We start from the raw sequence: 22,416 nt of genomic DNA, 5'->3' as shown, positions 1-22,416 counted from the left end.
CCTGCAATCTCTGCCACATTCCCCAAGCTGTCTTCTCTTCACGAATGCTGAAAAGTAATGAATCTGACACAGACAACATGATAGTAGATCTTGCCAGCTCATCCATATCTTCCCACTCTTCAGCAGTAAGAGAAGCGGGCATTACACCCCTTTCTTTGATAGGCTTGTGCTGCTTTTTCTGGAGCAACACATTGTAGCACTGGGTTTGCCAAATATCATAATTATGCGAGCCTTCAAGCTTCTTGATGTGAAGCAATGAAGAGCTCTCACCTGTGGTTGCCATAGCAATATGCAACCTGTCAATGCCTGACTCCCTGCAAATGTGCAAACACTACACCAAAAGCACACAAAGTGCTCACAGTTATTCTCCCAAGCTTTATCTCCCACTGCGGAAGCAAGAATGCAACTTTTCTCCCACTTTATGTGATGAAAAACACCAAAATCTGGTTGCTGCAGATTTTGGACAGCACCTCAAATGTGCTCTTTTGCCCTTCCAAAGTACTGTACAGCAGTACCAAGTGCTCACCAATGATGTACCAAACCTGTACCGGCAAGTTCAGCAGCTGAAATTGAACCTTTTGGTCACTCAAAACAGTGTACAGCCATGCTAAAACTTGCACAAAGCTGTGCCAAATCTGTACCAGCAGGTACAGTGGCTATCCAAATGAGTGAAAATCAGACTTTTACAGTCCCGAACACTGCATAAAACAGTCCCGAACAGAAATTGGGTAAAAGCCCCTTGACTACAAGCTGATTTTTGAGGATTCAAGGCATAAATGTCTTGCCTGCTGCTTTGCCAAGCTCAACAAGCATACAAACTTGAAAAGCCCCTTGATTTAAGATCAATTGCTGATCATACATGGTACATTGACGCACATGAAGGCATCCAGAGTGTTCACGATGCTTCCCCCTGGCCACATATACATCAAATACATGAAAGCCCCTTGATTTAAGATCAATTTCTGATCATACATGGTACATTGACGCACATGAAGGCATCCAGAGTGTTCACGATGCTTCCCCCTGGCCACATATACATCCAAATAACGAAAGCCCCTTGATTTACAGGCACATTGAGTGCTTGTAAGGCATCAACACATTATCCACAGCATCAAATGCGATTGCCTGCATGCAAATCAACCAAATCGGCACAAAAGCCCCTTGATTTGCAGTGCAATTTGCTGCAATTTTGCCCAAATGTGCGATTTTTCACATCATACAGCATGTATGAGTACTTAATTGCACAATTACATCAAAAGCCCCAAATTTAGACATTCAATTTCCTGCAAATTGATCCTGATTTGACCAATTTCCTGCAAATTTATCCTGATTGTGACCAATGTCACCCAATTTTGCCAATTTTGCTCAAAAATTGAGCAATTGGGCACCTGTACCTGCTCAATTGATAATTGTACCTGCTCAATTGCAAGTCCCAAAAAAAATTGAAGCAAAATACCTTTGAAATTTCTGATTTTTTCTGAGTTTCTTGACTTGCAGGCTGAGACGGAGGCGGTGACTTCGGTGCTGGGGAGCTTCTGGAGCAGCTGGGCAGCCCCACCTGGCTGTGGGCAGCCACGTGTGCTGGCTGTGCAGTTGTTTTGGTGCAGTTTGGGCAGCCACGTATGTTGGTTGGGCAGCCTGGGCAGCCACGTGGGCTGGCTGCGTGGGTTGTCCTGGGCAGCCTCTTCGCTTAGCGCCTTACGCTACGAATCTAGCGCTACTTCGCTTTACGCTGGAGGGCCTTCGCCTAGTGTCGTCTGCCTCCAGCGCTCATACGCGTGTTCGCCTGGTTCGCCTAGCGCTAATACGCTTTGTAGCCAGCCGAAACGTGACAAAACGCCTCAACGTGTCCGTCTGGCATTCTTGCTGCCGCCCAGTGCTGAAGTGCTACGTCGCCTAGCGCCAGTGGGCAGCCCGCCTGGCTGTTGGGCAGCCCTCCCTTGGCTGCTGGGCAGCTAGGGCAGTCCACGCTGCTGGCTGGGCAGCAGCTGAGCAGCCCACAATGGCTGGGCAGAAAAAATTCAGCAGGCGAACAGCATGACAGGGCTGAATACGACCAGAACAGAAGGACAGAAATCAGCAGGAGCCATCAAGGAGAAGAGGGAGGGACCAAAGCTCTGATACCAGTTGATGGGAGAAACAGAAATTAGGGTTAGGTCATGTGGGAGACATACACAGAGAGAACAACAATGGAGAGAGAGAGAGAGAGTTGTGGGGATAAGTCAACTCATGAGGCATGAGTGTGTGACTCCCCTATCACACATGTATATTGCACTAGTACACATAGTGCACTTAGTACATTAAAAGTACTAAGTGTACTATGTACTATAACTTATGGGCTTGTACACACTATAAGGGTGGGCATAACGCCTTTACCCCAACAGTGGCTGCATCATCACAGGCTGCAGGTGGAAGGCCATGTTTCTGCCCCAATCACACTGCAGCCAGGCGCTTCTACTTCAGGTGCTGGTGGCTGCGCTGGTCATTCAGTAGGGCTGCCCACTACCAAAGCAACAGGTTGGTGGCTGCGCTGGTCATTCAGCAAGGCTGCCCACCTCCAAAGTAACCGGCTGTGCGCCTGTTCTTCAGCCAGCAGCCCTCCACCCTCAGGCGACTGCATCCCCTTCCTTCTACGCAGCCCACCAAAGCAATTGGCTGCGTGTCCAACACCTGCAGGCTGCGTGTGTATCACCAACCATTGGCATCTTGCTTCCAGGACATTGTCCACCACCAGTAAGTTGTGCTCCTTCTCTCACAGCAGGCGGCTGTGGTCTTTCGTGGTGGTGCTTGTCTTGATAGTTCTACACGAGGCAACTCTTTCTTCAACAAGGGTGGTTTCATCTTCAGCATACCACAAGTATTGGTTTTCTATCAACCATCTACAAGTAAGTGATTTTCAGATTTGAGTAAAGTATTATATGTTTAAATCTGATAAAAGATTCATCCCGCTCGGCCAACACCCGTTCGGTGCCGGGTTGTCCAAGCTATATTGGCGAACCTCGGTCCAAAGGTGCTGAGATCGGGAGAGCCAGGCGTTAGTACGAGAGCGCCTGTTTGTGCGTGGTCTCGGAACACCAGTGAGGCACTCTCCGCGGAGTCCAGTGAATCCACAGGACCGTAGAAATTGGACCACACTAGTGGTCGTTCTGCTTCGAGTTTTCTTCATCGAAATTCGAGCCTATTTGTTTGGTACTGTTTTCATATGTACATGGACATTATCTGGTTCTCAGAACCCATGGAGCATTGTATTTAATAAATACTCCCAATAAATATATCATATATTGAGGGGGGGGTCGGCCCGTTCCGGCCCCAGTGCTGGTGTCCATCTTTCCATTTCTGTTCATTTAATCTTCAAGGTGTTTTAAGTTGTCCATTTCAAATTTGTGGTTTTAAAGTTGTGCTATTAAGCGTGTGGGTGTCCAACGGAGTCTTTCCCACTTGACGGGATCGGTTTCAAATACCCTGACAAACTTTCCCAAATATGGATGAAGTAAATCATTCATCATCTGTTGGAACGTAGCTAGAGCATTTGTCAAACCAAACGGCAAGACCAAAAACTCAATGATCGTTACCAAGTACGAAAACCCGTCTTTGGTACATCCTCAGATTGAATCCTCATCCGATGATATCCCGATCTCAAATCGATTTTCATGAAGTACTTCGCATCCCGAGGCCAATCCATGAGATCATCCATGCATGGCAATGGATGCGCATTCTTAACTGTGAATTTGTTAAGCGCCCATTCTTAACTGTGAATTTGTTAAGCCCTTGTAATCTACACAGAAGCGCATCGTGTCGTCCTTTTTCTTGGACAAAAGCACCGGTGCACCCTACGAAGACTTACTTGCCCGCATTGTTGGGTATTTAGAGCCTCATGTGTGTGTGAAACAGCCCTTAGATGGCTTAGTATGTTTATGTGTGAAAACAATCTCTTATAGAGGTCTTATGTGTGAGAGTGATAAGCACTGATGTCGTGTTTAGCCATGTGTCATTGCCACAGTGTGTGTGATGTGTCAAAAGATAAGGCTATAAGCCTATAAAAGAATTGTACTCCTTAAAGCTCAATCAATATAAAATCATTGAGTTGTGCATATGCTCTCTCTCTAATTACGGTTGTCTTTGGCTTTCTCTCTCTGCACACACTACCACACAGCATGGACAGCTTTCATCCTCCATAGCTACTTCAGTAATCCTAATACCCACAAATGGTAAAGAGCTAGGCTCTCAAGCTTGTCGCCGTGGTTTCAAAGGCGGGAACTATTGGGAGCTGCCTACCCAGAGGAGCTGACATCAGCCCCGCTGCCACCCATTTCCGCCGCCAGGTTTGGGCGGTGCTAGTGACCGCTGCTCAACCCGTCAGCATTGTCATCAATCTCTAGTGGAGCTATTGTAGGGCGCACAACCGTTGTTCAGCCCGTCAGCGCCGCCACCCGTCTACCTGGTGGTGCTCCTGCTGAGAGATCCGCCACCGCAGCTTCAATGGCCCGCCTCCGCCCAGTTCTTAGATCGCCTACCCTTTGCCCTGCTGCCACCTTCTCTAACCTGCCTATTATGATCAGCATGAAGCCTAAGGTGTCCACTCCCATGCTTGCATAAAGGTACTATTCATTCAAGGGGTAAACATTCTTTCTCATCATGATGCCTGCACCATCCATTGAAAAGTTTTCTAGTACCGGGTTTCCAACTTCACAAACCAAGGTGCAACTTTTTCTCATGCGGGAAGGAGTATGGGGTACTATTTCCGGTGATGATGTAGATCCAAGATCCAAAGATCCAAACCAATCATCATCATGGCGGCAATGGAATGAGAGAGCTATTGCTCTTATCGGACTCAGGCTTTCAGACTCTTTTGTGCATCATATCGACTTCAAGTCCACTTCTAAGGAGATCCGGGAAAAGCTAGACACAATCTTTGGTAATCATATTACTAACTCTTCCTCAAGGTCAAGTTTAATAATCTAAAGATGTATGAGAATGAAGAGTTAATTGATCATTTGGCCAAGCTTGGGTCATTAGTGCAGCAGCCTACAAGCTTGAATTGTAAGCCCCACGTTGCGGATAAAATGGCAGTGCTCATCAAAAGCATGCACGGGATCACTCGATTCCAACAAACGCTAGAGGTTTATGTCTACATTATGCCAATCTTCTTGGAGAAGATGTTACAGACTCCAAAACTCGGAACAACTCCACGAGCGCGGATCGGTGAGCTCTCCCCCCCCCTCCAGCGTTTTTTCCTACTGCATGCACCCTTCCCCCCTTCGCTATTGCTAGCACCCCCCGCCCTTCTCTTCCCCTTCTTCCTCGCCGCCTACTTGCGCATCCCCCCTCCATCCCTCGCATTCGCCCCCCCCGCCCCCCCCGCCCTTCTCTTCCCCTTCTTCCTCGCCGCCTACTTGCGCATCCCCCCTCCATCCCTCGCATTCCCCCCCCCCTCCCCCCCCTCCCCGGCATTGCCCTCCACCCCCCCGCACCACTCCTAATGTGCTTGGCCCCCCTCTACGCCCCCTCTCCCCTACCACCTCCTTCTTTTCTGCTTGCGCTGGCCTGCCCTTTCCGCACCTGCGCTCACTTCCCCTTGCCTGCCCTACCCCAACCCCCTCTTCGCCCTGTTCCCCGGCTACATCCCCCTCCCCCCCTTTTCTCTCTCTTCTCCCGCATTCCACCCCCCTCCCATGTTTCTCCCTTCCCTCCTCCGTAGCTTCTCCTCCGACTTCTTTGCCACCTCCGTCTTCTTCAGGCAACTTTCTCAATTCTTGGGGCATTCTCCATTCGACAAGTCTCGGCATTTTTTGGTCTCCATGGCAGCAGCTCCCTCAACCCTGACCAAGGCTACCGTTACTTGCTTATCTTTCTCTGAAGCGGACCTTCAGCTCCTCACTACAACTGTTGCATCATTAGAGGCCTCCACTTTGGTATGCAAGATTGTCTGTAGCAGCCTTGCGCACGGACAACTCGTAGCTCTTTTGCAGGCGAGCCTCCTCGGTGGGCCTGCAAAGATCAGAGACATTCATTCTCTGGGATGTGGCTACTACCAAGTTGAGTTCAACTCGCCAGCGGTGTCAGATCGAGTCATGCAATTGAGAGCCCCGTTGCACTCCATACAGCCCAAGCCATCTTTGCACGGTGGCAACACCGCTTCGACCCCGTGTCCGACCCACTGGCTAGCGTGTCAGGCTTCCCAAGCCTCAAGACAGAATACCTTTCTCTTCACTCAATGATCGGTGGAGCCATTGGGAGAGTGATGGAACCCCCCCCCCCACTACTGCCTCGTCTCTCACATGGGCAATCGGGATTCCATCCCTTCGCATTTGTATTGCCTCGCCTGAGACAATGCCTCGTCATATCTATCCCATGCCTTCGGGGCGACCCCATCATTCAGCGAGTGGGGCCAATGTTTCATTTGCAGGCAGATGGGCCACCTCACCTGTTATGTGCACAGAGTGTATCTACCGTGTGCAACACGCACACAAGACTAGCTTCGAGGTTTGGGGAAGCTTGGAGCTAGGCAAGCTGATTGGCGAGCTGGGCCAGGGATAGACTAACGGGTGGGCACCCAAGTATGGACGGGCGAGCGCCCAAGTGTGGATGCCCGGTGATCGGCCAAGAGCCTATAAAAGGGTGGCCAAGGTTAGTCAGTTGTTCATAGAGTCTCGCAAGTCTTTGCGAGAGCTCTACGGTTGGAGCCTGGATCTAGTGCAAACGTGCACCTGCTTCATGCAGCCAAGGCCGGCAGCAGTCTCGAGGCCCTTGAGGGTAGCTCCATGGCGGTATGGAACGTCACGGGGTAGAGATTGGTCAGTGCGTCTTGCTAGTTAGCTCAACTCGTGGCTCGGTGGGGACAGCCAAGACTCGTGGGTTTTGCCCATGGCTGTCATGGTTGGGCGGTGAGTCAGGCCTGCACCCTCTTCACGTTGTTTCGCTTTGTTTCGTAGGTTTCGAAACGTGTTTCAGGAGCGCTCTATGAGGAGATCCGTGGGGATTTGACAATGGTATCAAAGCATGCCTCGAAGAGCGTGCAAGTCAGTAGGTAGAGAAGAAAGAGGTATGAGTTCAAGATGACTGCTATTTTTCATGTATACGGCTGTTTTTTTTTTCAGAATTCAGTGTACGGTTTTATATTTGCATCATTGGAACCCAAGTTGGGTTTTGGTCTTGCAAAGGGTCGATTTGAACTGCACACGAAGAGAGTTGTTTTTTTAGCAAGGAGTCAAGCAACAGCCTGTCGACTGTGTGACCCAGTCAGCTGTGTGAACAGCGAGAGAAAGAGAGAGAGGGAGATGTCTGCTATGCATGGAAGCAAGCAGCCAGACCAGTCGACAAAGGGCAAGAACCCATCGGGCAGCAGGCAGCCAGATTGTCGGGCGTGCAGAAGCATCGAAACTTAGGCAGCACCGTTGCCGTTCGTGGGTGACGACGGAGATCCCCCTGCAGTCGACAGTTGGCGGGCAGCCAAAAGCACCGTTTTTTTTAGCCACGTTTCTTTTATCCTTCAAGTTGCTTTCCGTTTTGTTTCGAACCTCACGTTTTTTTTAAACAAAAACATAGAACCATTATTTTTATTTTTTTTTGAACGGAAAGGTTAGCGTGGGTTTTTTTTTTTTAACGGGTAGCTTTTATGTATGCCTTGTGTTTTTTTTTTAGTGTGGCTTTTATAAAAGCCATCTACAAAAGCACCACATTAAATCGGGGCTTTATAAAATACCCCTATAGTGGGCTTCTATCCACAAGCCTCCTGGAGTTCTCTAGTATCACCTCTTGCTTGCAGCCAAGATTTTCTCACTCTCTCTCCTCGAGATGTCGACCCAAGAATCGGAGATGGAAACTGTTCCCGAACGTGAAGACCTGCCAGCTACCGAGGCCGCTGATGTGACGATCTTTTCGAAGATTTTGTAACTAAATCTGATTTTCAAGAGTTTAAAGTTACTTTCGAGGCTTCTTTCTTCACGGAGCGTCACGCACAGGTCACCGCGCAAATGCAGGCTTTGTAGAATTCCATCTCTTTATTGACCCCACTACCCTGTCTACTCTCTCGGGCATGGATACCTTGGCGTCTCCTTTAGGCCCCAACATTACTCCGAAGTAGTTTGGGGGCGAGCAAAAGCAACGTACCAAGGAGATTGTGGACACGTGGCTACACAAGTGGCAGGTCCACTTCCAGTTTCATCCATATGGCGATGACAAAAAGATCCAGTTGGCAGCAAGTTTCCTCTCGAGCAAAGCTTTGCTCTGGTGGAAAGAACTCAAACCTAAACCAACTACCAGGGCACAATTCGAAGAAGTCTTCAAGAAAGAATTCCTCAAGGAGGAGGATGACTACGATATAGTTACTCAGTTTGCCAATTTGACCATGACCTCGCAGAACCTCACTTATGAGGTCTACCTCCACAAATTTAGATACTTGCAGATGAAAGCTACAAAGATGGATTCTACTACTCTTTTGGGTTTCTTCGTAGCAGGTTTACCGCACTCGTACCATTTACACGTCAAAAATAACAAGTGCAAAACTTTGGACGAGGCCATTTATTCTATTTGTATTTATGATGATATGATGGTCTCTTCCAAAACCAAACCCATAACCGAGCAAGGGAACAAGCACAAAAGAAAGTTCTCCGCGCCGATGACTAGCACGACAGAAGGAAAGCCTTCAAACCAACCTTCGAAGAATTCTACTTCGACTCCAACGAAGAAAAACCGTCTCCTCAAGGCTTTGAAACTCAAGAAGGAGGGACGTTGCTTCATCTGCGAATAAAAAGGACACATGCATAACGAGTGCCCGAAGAAGAAGGGTACTAAGATGAACGTAGGACCCAAGACAAAGGCAGCCAACCAGTTGTCTTTGACAGGTACTTCAGTCAATGTACTTTCTCGACCTAGTTCATGTTCTGATTGTCTGTTCAACTCTAAGGTTTTTGGCTTAAACGATCCTCTCCGAGTTTATGGAGAAGCGAATGGCCATAGAATCCACATTCTTCTGGACCCCAGAAGCTCACACAACTTTGTTAATTACAGACTTGTGCAGAAATTGGATCTAGACACAACGCCTAGCGATCATACCTACGAGGTACGCCTACCTGCGGGTCGGCAAGTGTGGATCGAAAGGTGGAGAGGCTACCGATCCAGATTCAAGACTAAAAAGATATTATGGAGTGCTATGTTATGCACCTAGAGCATATAGACTTGCTATTTGGGATTGAGTGGTTTAAGACCCTTAAGGTCCAAATAGATTGGCCTAGTCATACTTTTTCTTTTGAACATAGGAACACCCAGTATTGTATACATCCCTCTCATGGACCTCTTGTAAATATCGTTGATTTTGGAAATATAATGGATTTTTCTTTGTATATTGCTTTCCACTGTGTCTTGATTCCACTTTCTTCATGTCTCATACCTACTATGGATGTCAATGAATTAAGTGTGTTTGAAAGCATAGAATTAAAAAAGTTACTTGACTCGTTTCAAGATGTATTTCCTAAGCAGCTGACATCGGGCTTACCACCCGAAAGGGCAACGGATCATTGTATTGATCTAGTCCCTGGTGCTCAACTTGTTAGCATTCCGCCTTACAAGATGAGCCAGGCTGAGGAAGATGAGTTGGCCAAACAACTCGCAAATTATTTGAGGATGGTTTTTTTTTTTTGTGTCTTGTACTAGTTTGTTGGTCCCATCAGTCATTTTTGGTCCCTAGTGGACGATAATACAATCTTCTTCTTCTTCTTCTTCTCTCTCTCTCTCTCTCTCTCTCTCTCTCTCTCTCTCTCTCTCTCTCTCTCTCTCTCTCTCTCTCTCTCTGCCCCCACCCCTAACCCCACCACCAAACCCTCGCCCCACCACCTCCACCTTCTTCACAAAGGACATGGTCCTCAAGGCCATTCGTAGACTACGCAATGGGCGAGCCCAAGATCATGAGGGACTCACTGCTGAGTACATCTCGCATGCTCATGATACCCTAGCGCCCCTACTAGCCTACATGTTCAATAGAGCCCTTTGTGAAGGATTTTCACCCTCTTGGTCCACCAACACCATCACCCCCATCCTCAAAGCCGGAGATCCACTTGATCCTAATAACTATAGGACGAACATGATTGGCCACACATTGGCCAAACTCTATGGATCAGTGCTCGAGGCGGAGCTCAGTTCATTTGTAGAGAGCCAAGGATGCAGAGCCTTAGGAGAGGCTGGCTTCCAGAGGAGCTACTCTACCCTTGACCACATCTTCACCCTCCGTGCCATCATCGAGGAGGGTAGAGCACGACACCAGAGGTACTGCTGCTTTGTGGATTTCCGCAAAGCTTTTGATACTGTACCCCCAGCCCACCTCCTACACCGTCTACAGGAGATCGGAGTCCCATTTGACATGGTTTGGAGCATCATCGTCCTCTATGAGTCCATCACCGGACGAGTGAGCGCCCCAAGAGGTACATCATCGGAGATTTTCCAGCACTATTTGGGTGAAACAAGGCTGCCCCGATGATTGTGTGAGTGACGACGTGCTGAAGTGACGTAACCCTGCGCTGCTGCCCCCGCCTGCCCTCTGTTGCCTCCGCCTGCTCTTTTGTTGCTCCCACCTACCTCTGCTGCCTTCGCCTACCCAATTGCTACCTTCGCCTGCCCTTCTGCAACCCCCCGCCTGAAACTCGCGGCGGCGGTGCCCGGGGGACTAGGGCCTTTGACACACTTGTTGATACCATCAATGCATATTAAAACATTTAAACATGGCCACAGCCTTAACACATATCCATCATCACTTTGCATAAAACATAAAGCTGGACAAAACATCCACAAATGCTGCAAATGGAGCTTGCACGTGTGACACCGCATAGAGGCCGGAATGGGCCGACCCCCCCCTTGGAGTATTTTATTACCCAAGGAGAATAATATCATGTACAAGCTTTGAGGGCCTTACTCTCCCCACGGGAGATGCCGGATTATCCATATACAAATGCCATAACACAGCCCAACACAAGGCAACTGAGCCGGAACATAGGCTGTAGAAATGCCGAGCCAACAATATGATCCATATACCTCCGTGTGGGTACTGATTCTTCCCCAAAAACCACAGGTCTTCATGCAATAGAAAGGGTACAGCAAGTACAACTCTCCATTCAGCCGGTACAGCAGGTACAGTGGCTGGTACAGCCGGTACAGCAAGTACAGTGGCTGGTACAGCAAGTACGGTGGCTGGTACAGCAGGTACAGCAAGTACAGAAGCTGGTACAGCAAGTACAGTGGCTGGTACAGCCGGTACGGTGGCTGGTACAGCAGGTACAGCAAGTACAAATGCTGGTACAACACATACAATGGCTAGAAATCATAATAAATGATTGAATACCCTTGCCTTCAGTATTTCTTCGCGATGGAAGCCTCCAAAACAGTCCCCAACAGAAGGTATTCTTCATGGGCAGCCTTCAAGAGAGAGAGAAAGAGAGTAGCCATCATAAGGGAAGCCTTCAACGGTGGTAGAGGCTAGTGTGCAGCAAGAGAGCCTTTTTTAATGAAGAGAGAGGGCTCCAATTTATAGATTTGGGCCTCCCATGAGCTAAAATGGCAAGAGAAGGCTACAATGACAAGTGGAGAGCCACACAATAGCTGAAGTGACAAGTGTGAGGCCACTTGTCTCACTTTGATCCATTTTCTAACAAGTGTCAGGCCACTTGTCTCACTTTGGTCCACCTCCTTGCCACATGTCCCAATCTAAGAGATGGGTCCTTCCATAAACTTTCTCTCTAAAAATATCCCAACTGGTAGACATTCTGTCATACGCACTTTGCCAACTCTTGGTATCTGCTCAATTCCAGATGTAATGACGCGAACAGAATTTCCATCAGAGTCGGGCCAAAAATAGCAACTCTCCTAAATTTTAGGAGTGTGGTCCTTTGTATTCTAGGATAATCCCCCATTCCCAAAGCTTGTACATTTTCAAATATTTAAACATCCTGGAGTCCTCCAGACCCCTTTCAGACTGGGAAATGTCCAGGTTGGTGACACCACATGTCCCTTTGCAGCCTTCGCTAGCCTTTCCTCAGTCCCCACCTGCCCTTCGCTAGCCTTTCTTTAGTCCCCACCTGCCCTTCAGCCGCCCCCGCCAGCCCCTCTGCTGCCCCCCGCCAGCCTTCGCCTGCCCCTTTTGCTGCCCCGCCTCCCCCTTTGCTACCCGCCCCCTGCCTTCTTCAATCCTTGCCTGCTCCTCTGCTGCCCCCACTTGCCCCTTTGCCCTTGCTTCCCCAGCTGCTCCCCGCCTTTGCCCCCCTTCCTCTGCTCCCGTTTTCCCAACAGCTATTTTATCTCGATTCAAGTCGGCCGCCCACTTTTCTTGATTGGTCTTATGGCTTTTTCTGCCGCAGCCAATCTCTCATCACCCCCACTGGCCGGGAGAATCATCAATTTTTCACAAGACGAACTCGCCTCTCTTCAGCACGACATTGACCTTGAGGTCCAGACTACCCTTGTTGCGAGAGTTTATGGTTCCCACCCCTCTCGTTCGCAGGCCCGTGAATGGCTTCTAGCAGCTCTCCCTTTGGAGCTGATTGTGCACTTTCAGGATACTCATTTACTTGGTCGAGGCTTCTCCCAGGTGGACTTTCATTCTTCAAAAGCTACTTCTCAGGCTTTGGCTAGCAACCCCTTTCCTCTTGGTCCTAGGAAGATTTTTTTCTTTCATTACCAGGTGGACTTTGATCCAATGGTGGAGGATCAGCGCCTTACCCCGGTCTCACTACAGTTCCCTGCTCTTCCTCGGTCCTATTGGAAGCTTTTAGCTTCCAATAGGGGCATCCTTTGGCCAGGTTCTAGAGGTACCAATCCTCTCGAGGTCTCCCGCCTCAGCTTCCGCGGCCGTTACCGCCACTCTTGATGGTGTATCCCGGGTCCTTGTGCTTGTTCCTGATCCATCGATTACTGATGATCATGTTATGCTTCAAAGACCTGACGGATCTCATTTCCGCCAGAGGATGGAGATTGCAGGCAGACCTAACCAGTGTAGGATTTGTCGTCGACAGAGTCACATTGCTAGAGATTGTCCCAGATCGAGGGGCCATGCTAGGAGGCGGCATGGTCCTACCCATCAGAGGCCTTCTACAGATGCCGAGACTCTAGCTGCTCCTTTGCCACAGCAGAGCACACAGCGTTGGGTTGTGGTTAGGGATGGCAGGCACCCTCGGACCCCCGTACCTGCCCCTTCACCCACACCCCCTGTGGAGCACCCTAACCCCTCTGCAGCTCTTGCCTCGCAGGATGTTGCTCCTTTTTTGGAGGAGGAGGCCTTGCAGGCACATGATCTGGATCCCTCATAGGAGGATGCTGCATTACAATTACAGGATGATTGTACCCTTGAGGATGCTGCATTACAATTACAGGATGACTGTACCCTTGAGGATGATGTTGCACATTCGCATTGTCATGGTACCTCTCCAGTTCTGAGGACTAGCCCTGGTTTTTCCCCGGAGTGGGAGAGAGGTAAGGTTTACATCGTCAGATTTTCCCTCCCTTACCTATGCAAGACATACTCTAAAAGGGGGTCCTTCGTCGACCACAAGATCTGGTCGTTCCTACTCTGAGTCTTTATGAGGATTGTCTCTTGGAACATTCAGGGTCTTGGGGGTTTTTTTCCGCGTCGACGGAAACAAATTGTAAAAACCCAGCTTCATTGTGGAGTCATAGGTGGACCTATTATTGCTCTTTCAAGAGCATAAACTCGATGCTAGTCAGTGTTGGAGATCAGGCAAGCTTCTCTCGGGACACACCTTTTGGTCACCGGCTGTTGGTACCAAGGGTGGTGTTTGTATCTCTGTTTCAGTTTGGATCTTGCCTTGCATCATTGGACATGGTGTCATTTTGCCTTACGAGAGCGCAGTGGATCCTTCTTATGCAGGGTACTACACGCATTGGTATTCTCAACCTCTATGCTCCTAACCATAGAGGTGAGAGGATTGCCTTTTGGAGATCTCTCACTACATTGATGTCTCTTGCCGACCATTGGATTATTGGTGGGGATTTTGACATGGTTGAGATGCCAACGGATAAAAGAGGTGGACATGAGGGCTTGGTGCATCCTCTTGAAAGAGCGTCTTGGGAGAGGTTTATACTCTCCATTCATGGTAGAGATTGTTGGCATGAGGATGACATTTTGAGGAGTCCATCCACTCTTCTTTATTCATGGTCTAACAGGAGAAGAGATGTAGGATGTATCTATGCACGGTTAGACAGATTTTATGTGGATGATTGGGTGCTTGACAAAGGTGGACATACTTTGATTGCTACAGGCACCTCCAAATTGGATCATTGCCCAGTGGTTTTATGTATTAGAGATCCGAATTGCCATGGATCAACACCCCATGTACGCATCCCTGATCATTTGTTTTCAGATACAGAGCTATCGCGTCGCATGCTTGGGATCTCATGACTTCTTACAGGCCTCTCAAAGCCTGGCATCTGCTCTCTGTGATATTAGTGACTTTTATCACACATGTGCCCTGTCTAAGAGGCAAGAGGCCTTGGACTTAGAAAGGGCTATTAGACATAGATTGGTTGCCTTGCAGAAAGAGCACGAGAAACATCCTCATGCTCAATGGGTTGCAGATTCTTTATGTACTGTTAGAGCAGAACTTCATCAATCTCTTGAGTAGCGTGCGGAGTACCGTTCCAATGCCAAGGAATCCTTTTGGACACAGATGGGTGGCAAATGTAACAAACATTTCTTTGCTTCTCACGGCCCATCTCATGCCAGAGATAGTGTCAGGCAGTTGCAGGATTCACATGGCACTCTTCACTCAGATCCTCTTATGGTTAGACAGATTGCCACCGATTTCTATTGCCAACTTCTTAGTGCTAAGCCGCATTCTGATTTCACACACAGGGCACCACACAGGGCACAGAGGAATGTTTGGAATGCATTGCCACATTTGATCACTGAGGAGATGTGTGCTGCTCTAGATGCCCCCTTTTTCTATGCAGGAGTTCAGTCATGCTATTCATGCCTTACCTCATGGTAAGTGTCCAGGGGAGGATGGCCTCTCCCCTATTTTTTAAATTACTTTTTGGGATGAGATTGGGGCTGAGATCACATCGGCTTTGCAGGAGATGTGGGACACACGTTCTATGCCTTCTTCTCTCACTGAGGGGCTTATTTATCTTATTACTAAGAGCGGGGATAAGACATTGATTGGCCAATGGAGACCTATCACCTTACTTGGGACTACCTATAAGATTCTTGCTAAGGCAGTGAGCATCAGGTTGCAGCCAATTTTGCAGGATGTTAATCATGATACCCAGAATGGATTCTTACACGGCAGGAGCATCTTTGATAACATTTTCTCATTTTGAATGGGCTAAAGCGAGCAATCAGCCCTTAGCTATTCTTCTCTTGGATTTTGAGAAGGCATATGATAGAGTGGATTGGGACTTCCTTGAGGGTACTCTTAGTCATATGGGCTTCTCTCAAAGATGGATCAAGGGAGTTTCATGCATGTATCCTGATGCCCATAGTAGAGTTCTTGCTTGCGGTGATGAGGAGAGTGGTTTCAGATTTCTCGCTCGGTACGATAGGGCTGCCCATTAGCCCCTTTATTATATATCACAGTTGCAGAGGCCATGAGCATCTTTCTCCGCTCCACTGCTCGTATTTCAGGATTGAGGTTGCCTCTTCGTAGTCAAGAAGAGTTGGTTGACATGGCTACTTGGGCTCGCATTCAAGGGCCTTCTCGTTCTGCGCAGGCGAAGCGTGTGATATTTATGCGGGAATGGGACCATGGCATCTTCTTTTCCTCTAGTACCATAGGTCTTACATGGCATCATGATGCTCCTCGGTGGTTGAAATCACCTTACATATTGGGGTGATTCTATTCTTTTCCGGCCCCTCCAAAGCCTTGTCCACCCACTTCTACCTTCTTCACAGCAGAGATGGTGAGGAGGACCATCAACAAATTGCATACAGGGAGGGCACAGGATCATGAGGGCATTGTAGCCGAGCATTTCATACATGCTAGAGATATGATTGCAGACTTGCTAGCTCTCATGTTTAATAGAGCCATGTGTGAGGGGTTTCCTGGGACTTGGAGTACTTCCACGATTGTGCCGGTACTCAAGTCTGGAGATCCGAGCCTGCCGACTAACTACCGCACCATTATGATTGGTCACTTGCTGGCCAAGCTATATGCCTCTACTCTTGAGCATGAGTTGAGCAGATGGGCAGAGAGACAAGGGGTCCGAGCTCAGGGACAGGCCGATTTCAGGAGGAGATTCTCTACTTTGGATCATATCTTTACCCTCAGGGCTATCATTGAGGAGGGCAGAGCACATGGGAGGAGGATCTACTGTGGCTTTGTGGATTTCCGCAAGGCCTTTGACACAGTGCCCAGAGCTAGATTGATGCGCAGGCTGCAAGACTTGGGGGTTCCATGTGAGCTCATTTGGGGTATTATGGCACTTTATGAGACAGTAGTTGGGCAGGTGCGGACTTCAGAGGGTCTCTCCCAGCCAGTACACTCCACTATAGGGGTGAAACAGGGTTGCCCGCTCTCTCCGACTCTATTTGGACTATACATTGATGAGATCTCTGATTATATTGGGACACGAGGGGACAGAGGAGCCCAGTTAGCTGGCACTTGGATACCTCTGCTCTTATATGCTGATGATATTGTGCTTATAGCAGACTCACCAGAGGGTATGCAGAGGCACTTGGATGCTTATGCACAGGACAGTGGGCTCTCAGTTAACCTTGGTAAGACCAAGGTTATGGTGTTTAACACTACAGCTTAGTGGGTCTGGAGATCAGCGCCTATTTTCACATATGGGCAGGAGACAGTGGAGTATGTTGACTCATACACATATCTTGGAGTGGTGTTTACTGGGCCCACATTTTCCATGAGGGGGGGCAGTAGAGGCCAGATTGACTAGAGGATATGCAGCACTAGGAGATCTAGAGAGGATGTGCTCACAGGTACAGTTTCAGGAGCCACGCACTAAGCTGTGGCTTTTTGACACGCTGGTCACATCGGCTATGCTATATGGAGTACAGATCTGGGGGCCTAGCCTAGATCGTCACAGTCGATCAGGACGCACATACGATGGATGGAGATCGATGGAGAGACCACTTGTGTCCATGATCTCCAGGATGATTCGGGCTAAGGCCTCGGTACCCCATGAGATTATCCGAGCCGAGATGGGAGCACCACCGATTGTAGTCGAGGCTCTTGCCAGATCAATGTCCTTCATTCATAGCACCTGGGAGCTTCCCCGACACCGGTATGCACGACTTGCTTTAGAGTCCTCTCATCAGCTAGCCATGGAGGGAGACACTTCATGTTGGTATGCGCAGATAGCATCCTGGTTTGAGCTCCACGAGTTCAGCTTAGACAGACTTCCACCCTTCCAGTACTCTCTAGAGGCACCCTCTCTCACCTTGACACATTCTGAGATTAGTAGTCATCAGACAGGACCTCATTCAGTTGGACACTAGGAGGACATGGCTAGAGCCCTCACAAGAGTTAGGGACGAAGATGGCTTTCTATAGAGACCATCTTCTCCGCACCACTGAGGATGGCTTTATACTTAGACCGAGCTACATGGATACCCATTTGTCTCATGGATTGAGGTGCGCCATTGGGCAGATCCGCACCTCTTCACATCAGTTAGAGATAGAGACAGGCAGATTTAGAGGCATACCTCCAGGGGACAAGATATGTCAGATCTGTTGGATAGAGCCAGAGACGGAGGAGCACTACATCTGTCGCTGCACAGCATATTATGAGATTCGAGGGCTTTACCATTGCCTTTTCAGAGAGGGATTTGGACCACTGGCTAGAGTCATGGACTATTGTGATCACAGCGATGCTTGGGTTTTTATCTCTTGGAGATCCGCAGGCTCAGAGAGCAGACGCCCGACTGGCAGGGAGTCCACACAGAGACAGATTACTGACTTCTTTAGAGGGACTACCCGGGAGGACACACAACCGACAGCCCAACAGTGGGCACCCCGTGGGACTCTAGTTGAGAGAGCTATCTAGTTGGGCAGATCCAAACGCCCGAGGGTTCGCGGATCCTTACATCAGAGACGGTGCCTACACCGGAGGATTCAGAGCATCATTGCGAGGCATCGGGCTCGTCTGACCACGCATCTCACTATGGCAGATATCCAGGCCATCTGACAGAGACCCATGCTAGAGCTCCTAGGATAATTACCACTCCAGCCATATACTGTTGTACTCACTGTCACTTTTGTACTCCCCCATATTCATGTATTCATGTATCCTGTACCCCATTTTGACTAGTAGCATTAGCTTCCCACTCTCCCTAGTTGCTGCTTCCGGATGCTCCCTACTGATGTATTGTAGGGCTAGATACTTACCTTCAGTCCTTTCTTTTCTTTTCCAGATAGTGTATCAGATGTCACATGGTTGTAACTTTGGTCTCATAGGTCACTTTGGCCTTTTGAAGACGTTAATATAACATTTCATTTCATTTCATTTCTCACTTGCATTGCCTATTATTCTTACAATAAAGGCACGGAGAATTTGGAGGGCCCATTGCCCACGAGTCCATTGATGGCAGGACAACAACTCCTATGCAGGCAGTCCGTTCCATCTGGATTGACCCTCATACCCTCCATGGCTGATGGGAGCCCCTCCAAGGCCAGGTCTGACAAGCAGCTAGTCTGCACATCTGAAGCCCCACACTTTTCTTTAAGAGATGAGGATGGGAACGCTTACATGCCCTCAATGTAGCTCTTTCCCGTCCCCTTCATATGTAGCCTCCCTCTGAGATTGGCCAGCCGTGGAGTAATCCCCACTGTTCTCTTTTTCAAGAACTACACCTCATTAGAGCGTAGTTGTTATCTGTTTTCAAAAATGCATATTCTTTTTCCTGACGGAAGGACTCAAAAGCAAAAAATATTACTGCCTCACAGAACCCTTTAAATGTCACAAGTTTACAATCTAACAGCCAGTAGGTACATTGAAAAATGAACTCACTTCTTGGCAGCTGTAGCTGTCAGGGCAAGGATAGGGATGTTCGGAAGGCAAGTCCTTAACTTTGATAATTGACGATAGCTTGGCCTTGGAAAAAGTTAACAAAAAAATAGAGAATTCAGTTTGCAATTTTCAAGAGAAGATTCCAAGAATGATACATACATGCATGCATGCATACGTATATCTATATGCATTTGGATAAGTATGACAAACCTGAAATCGTGGCCCCATGAAGAAATGCAATGCGCCTGTGATGGGGTAAAAGATATTGTTTAATGAATACATAAAATTTTGTTGGGATTCAAATTAGCGCATTAGGCATACCTCGTCTATGGCAATCAGATTCAAGAGACCTCTATCATAGAGCTTTTTCAACTTGAATAAAAAGGAGCTCGTTGCAATCAGCTCTGGAGTCACATACAAGAGTCTCAATGATGGCTTGCCTGAATCCAAGTCTTCGTATATCTGATGGCAAAACAACCATGTCAGTAACCAATCAGCCAAGGAAAGGATGTCTCGCAAAAAGATTAGCTGATTTTTACCTTAGACTTGACAGATGCATGTTGTGTTGAAGATAGGAAGTCGGCAGCAATGTTATGCGCCTTTAGTGTAGCAACTTGGTTTTCCTGAGTAGAGAACCAACATCTTGTGCTCTCAATTCAGCAAATATACAAGCCAACAGAAAATATTTAATAAACACCTGTGTGCGCATGTGCGTGCATGCGTGTGGTTGAAACCAACAGAAAATATTTAATAAACACCCGTGTGCGCATGTGCGTGCATGCGTGTGTGGTTGAAACCACCAGAGGCCAAAGCGTGTCCAAGTTGTCTCACCATTAGAGCTGTTATCTCTCGATCACATCATTATCGAAGGCGCACATCATCATGAGAGAAAAGTATCAATATAAAGCACGCCAAACACAAACAAAGCTTGAAAAGATTTCAATAAAATGGCCCATCAAAACAGGTAATATCTTTTCACCTATCAAAGGGGAGACAACTAGCACAACGCCTGCCTTTGCTAGTGCAGGTATTTGATAGCATAATGATTTCCCCCCACCTGTTGGCATCAAACAAAAGCAATCTTTTCCTGCAAAACCGTACATATATAAAACCCTTGATGAGGATTGCATACAAAAAAGATCTATATCACGGATCAACAGGCTCATACTGAGGGGACCAAACCAGACAAAACGGCCTCGATAGCCTCCAGCTGCCGGCCCCTGAACTCTGCATGTCCAAAATTTTGTTTCAATAGCTTTAAGAGATTCTCTCTCTGAGCAAGGGCAACGTTTTTCCTGTCTGAAGAAGTTGAACCTTTTGATCTCAGCACTAATAGAGCTGCCTTCATCTTCTTGCAACGTTCTACAAAAGTAGCACAATGTTAGCCCTTGGACCATTAGTTTCCTCAAAAAAGACAGCCAATGTTACTGGCTTATCCTGAATACTAGTGCAATCTGCCCATCAACATGCTCATCCATCAACATCCTACCAATGTGTCATTGCAACCAAATCTGTTGCAAGCTGGACGTTAGGCTGATACGTGTTTTGCTGCATTTGTCGAGTGCTTTTGGCTGAGTTTGCTGCTCTTTGCGTGTGTTGGATGGCTGCTGGGGAAGCATGCCTAAGGACCCCCCAGGCTGGCCCTTTTATACAGCCCTACTGCATAGTTTTATGAAATAGAAACGGCAACGGATGATGTCTCCACAACAGAAACGGCTTGAAACTGGAAAACGGAAACCGAAACCGCTAGGAAACGGCATGTCTTCAACATTATATAGTAGATTTACTAGAAATGATGAAAAAATTTGAGAGAAATAGAGGGGAATATATCATAATCTAAATATTTGAAAGAGTGGTACCACATTGTGCTACTTGGGTGAGTGAGTGAGTGTGACTTTTGTCAAAAAAAAAAGCACGTGTTCACTCTACCAGCCCAAGGCTGATTTGAAGGCCCTTTCTGCTGCCTGCATGTTGTCCTCATCAGCCAGCAAATCGGCCATCATCTTGACTGTTGTTCTTGGTCTCACACTCTTGACGGCCACAAGCCCACCCTTCCCTAATAGTGCTTCCTACATCTACCCAAGTGCTTTTCTACTCCCACCCCGCCACCCCCTCCCCCCTCGCTCCACAAAGGGATGGGGTAAAAATATGTCTCTGTGTGTGTGCGCGCGCGCTCGCGTGCACAGGTCTTGGTGCCTCCCCCCACATGATTGAACTGGAAAAAAACATCCAGGGAGTGGCGAAAAGCAATCTATCATATGAAGCAGGCTCTTGCTGCAGAAAACATGGACAACATACTTGCACATCATGGTATGTGATGTAATGGCTGCATGCAATGTTGCACATCATGGCATGTGATGTCATGTCAATGTAAAATGAACCGAACTCATGCATATGCTAGAAAATATATAAATACCACCTTATGCAAATGCCAGAATTTTACAGAAATAAAAATAAATCTCAGTTCATACCATTTATGACAGAAAAAGTGCAACGTTGATCCTTTACCTTCTTAGAATTTGATTTGCAGAATCGAAAAACCACGTGCAGTCAGCCCAATAAGCTGAAGCGTCTGCTTTTGTAAGGCAACGCAATTAATCAATGAACGTCAATAGAATTAAAAGTTTAAATAGAAAGGCATACAAGTTCGCTTTCCTTTATGATATTTCGATTCAAATATACATAAAGACCTGCCTTCAATTTTAAGAGTTGTTAATTTGAATAGATAATTTAAGAAATGTAACATGAAGGTTTGATTGATAGTGTTATACTAATCAGGTTGTTATGATTAAAACATGGAGTTAAATTGGGTGGAAAAATATGTGGGAGGCAACATTCCTATGAAATCCCAGGTTTTCTTATGGAGATTCTGCATGCTGGCTTTACCTCTATGACTCAAACTCCTTCGAAGGAACTTCACCTCCGGATGCTGCCCCACGTGTAGAACTGCCTTGGAAGATTGGAGACATGCCTTCTGGAAATGCCCTCCTATTAGGGGAGTATGGGGTAGAATTGGAAAATGGGTATCTAACAGACTAGGAGCTCAGGGATTTTGGGGGGATTAGGTTCTTGGAAGGGTGGTTGATACTGAGAGTGCCATAAGTCTATTATTTAATATTATTAGATTCTGTTGCTTATGGAAAATATGGGTTTCCAGGAATAGTATTGTTTTTCAAAAACAGGGGAACACTGGGCTAGATGTCATTGAGCTGATGTACAAATGAATTCATATGTGTTGGTCCATATATTATGTTAATAAGATAAATGATGTTGATATATTTCAGTCAATACACTCTCTGTAAGCTGGGATTAGTTGATTTGTTGATTAGTTGACTCTTGTTACTTGTACATATTAGGTTTCATAATATGTACATATTAGGTTGATTAGTTGACTCTTGTTACTTGTACATATTAGGTTTCCTAACTGTTGATATTATGCAAGGTTATTCAGGTT

At 47.5% G+C, this 22,416-nt stretch overlaps 1 protein-coding gene across 1 annotated transcript in view; it reads right to left on the bottom strand.

The window, feature by feature from the left end:
- RECQL3 (DEAD/DEAH box RNA helicase family protein) overlaps positions 1-21,651 on the bottom strand; it is a 91,717-nt gene extending 70,066 nt beyond the window's left edge. The window contains exons 1-8 of the mRNA XM_086808434.1: positions 21,471-21,651; positions 20,145-20,324; positions 19,942-20,049; positions 19,794-19,801; positions 19,502-19,585; positions 19,284-19,424; positions 19,173-19,207; positions 18,963-19,046 (exon numbers count right to left, since the gene is read on the bottom strand). Coding sequence (XP_086664560.1) covers positions 18,963-19,046; positions 19,173-19,207; positions 19,284-19,424; positions 19,502-19,585; positions 19,794-19,801; positions 19,942-20,049; positions 20,145-20,310 — 626 coding nt within the window. The 5' untranslated portion in view covers positions 20,311-20,324; positions 21,471-21,651. The remainder of the gene's footprint in view (positions 1-18,962; positions 19,047-19,172; positions 19,208-19,283; positions 19,425-19,501; positions 19,586-19,793; positions 19,802-19,941; positions 20,050-20,144; positions 20,325-21,470) is intronic.
- Positions 21,652-22,416: the final 765 nt, after the last annotated feature.

Source organism: Cibotium barometz, chromosome 14 (genome assembly GCF_041138505.1).
Source record: "Cibotium barometz isolate CiBa-2024 chromosome 14, ASM4113850v1, whole genome shotgun sequence".
Lineage (NCBI taxonomy): Eukaryota > Viridiplantae > Streptophyta > Polypodiopsida > Cyatheales > Cibotiaceae > Cibotium > Cibotium barometz.
This window is presented reverse-complemented; position numbering and strand designations above follow the sequence as displayed.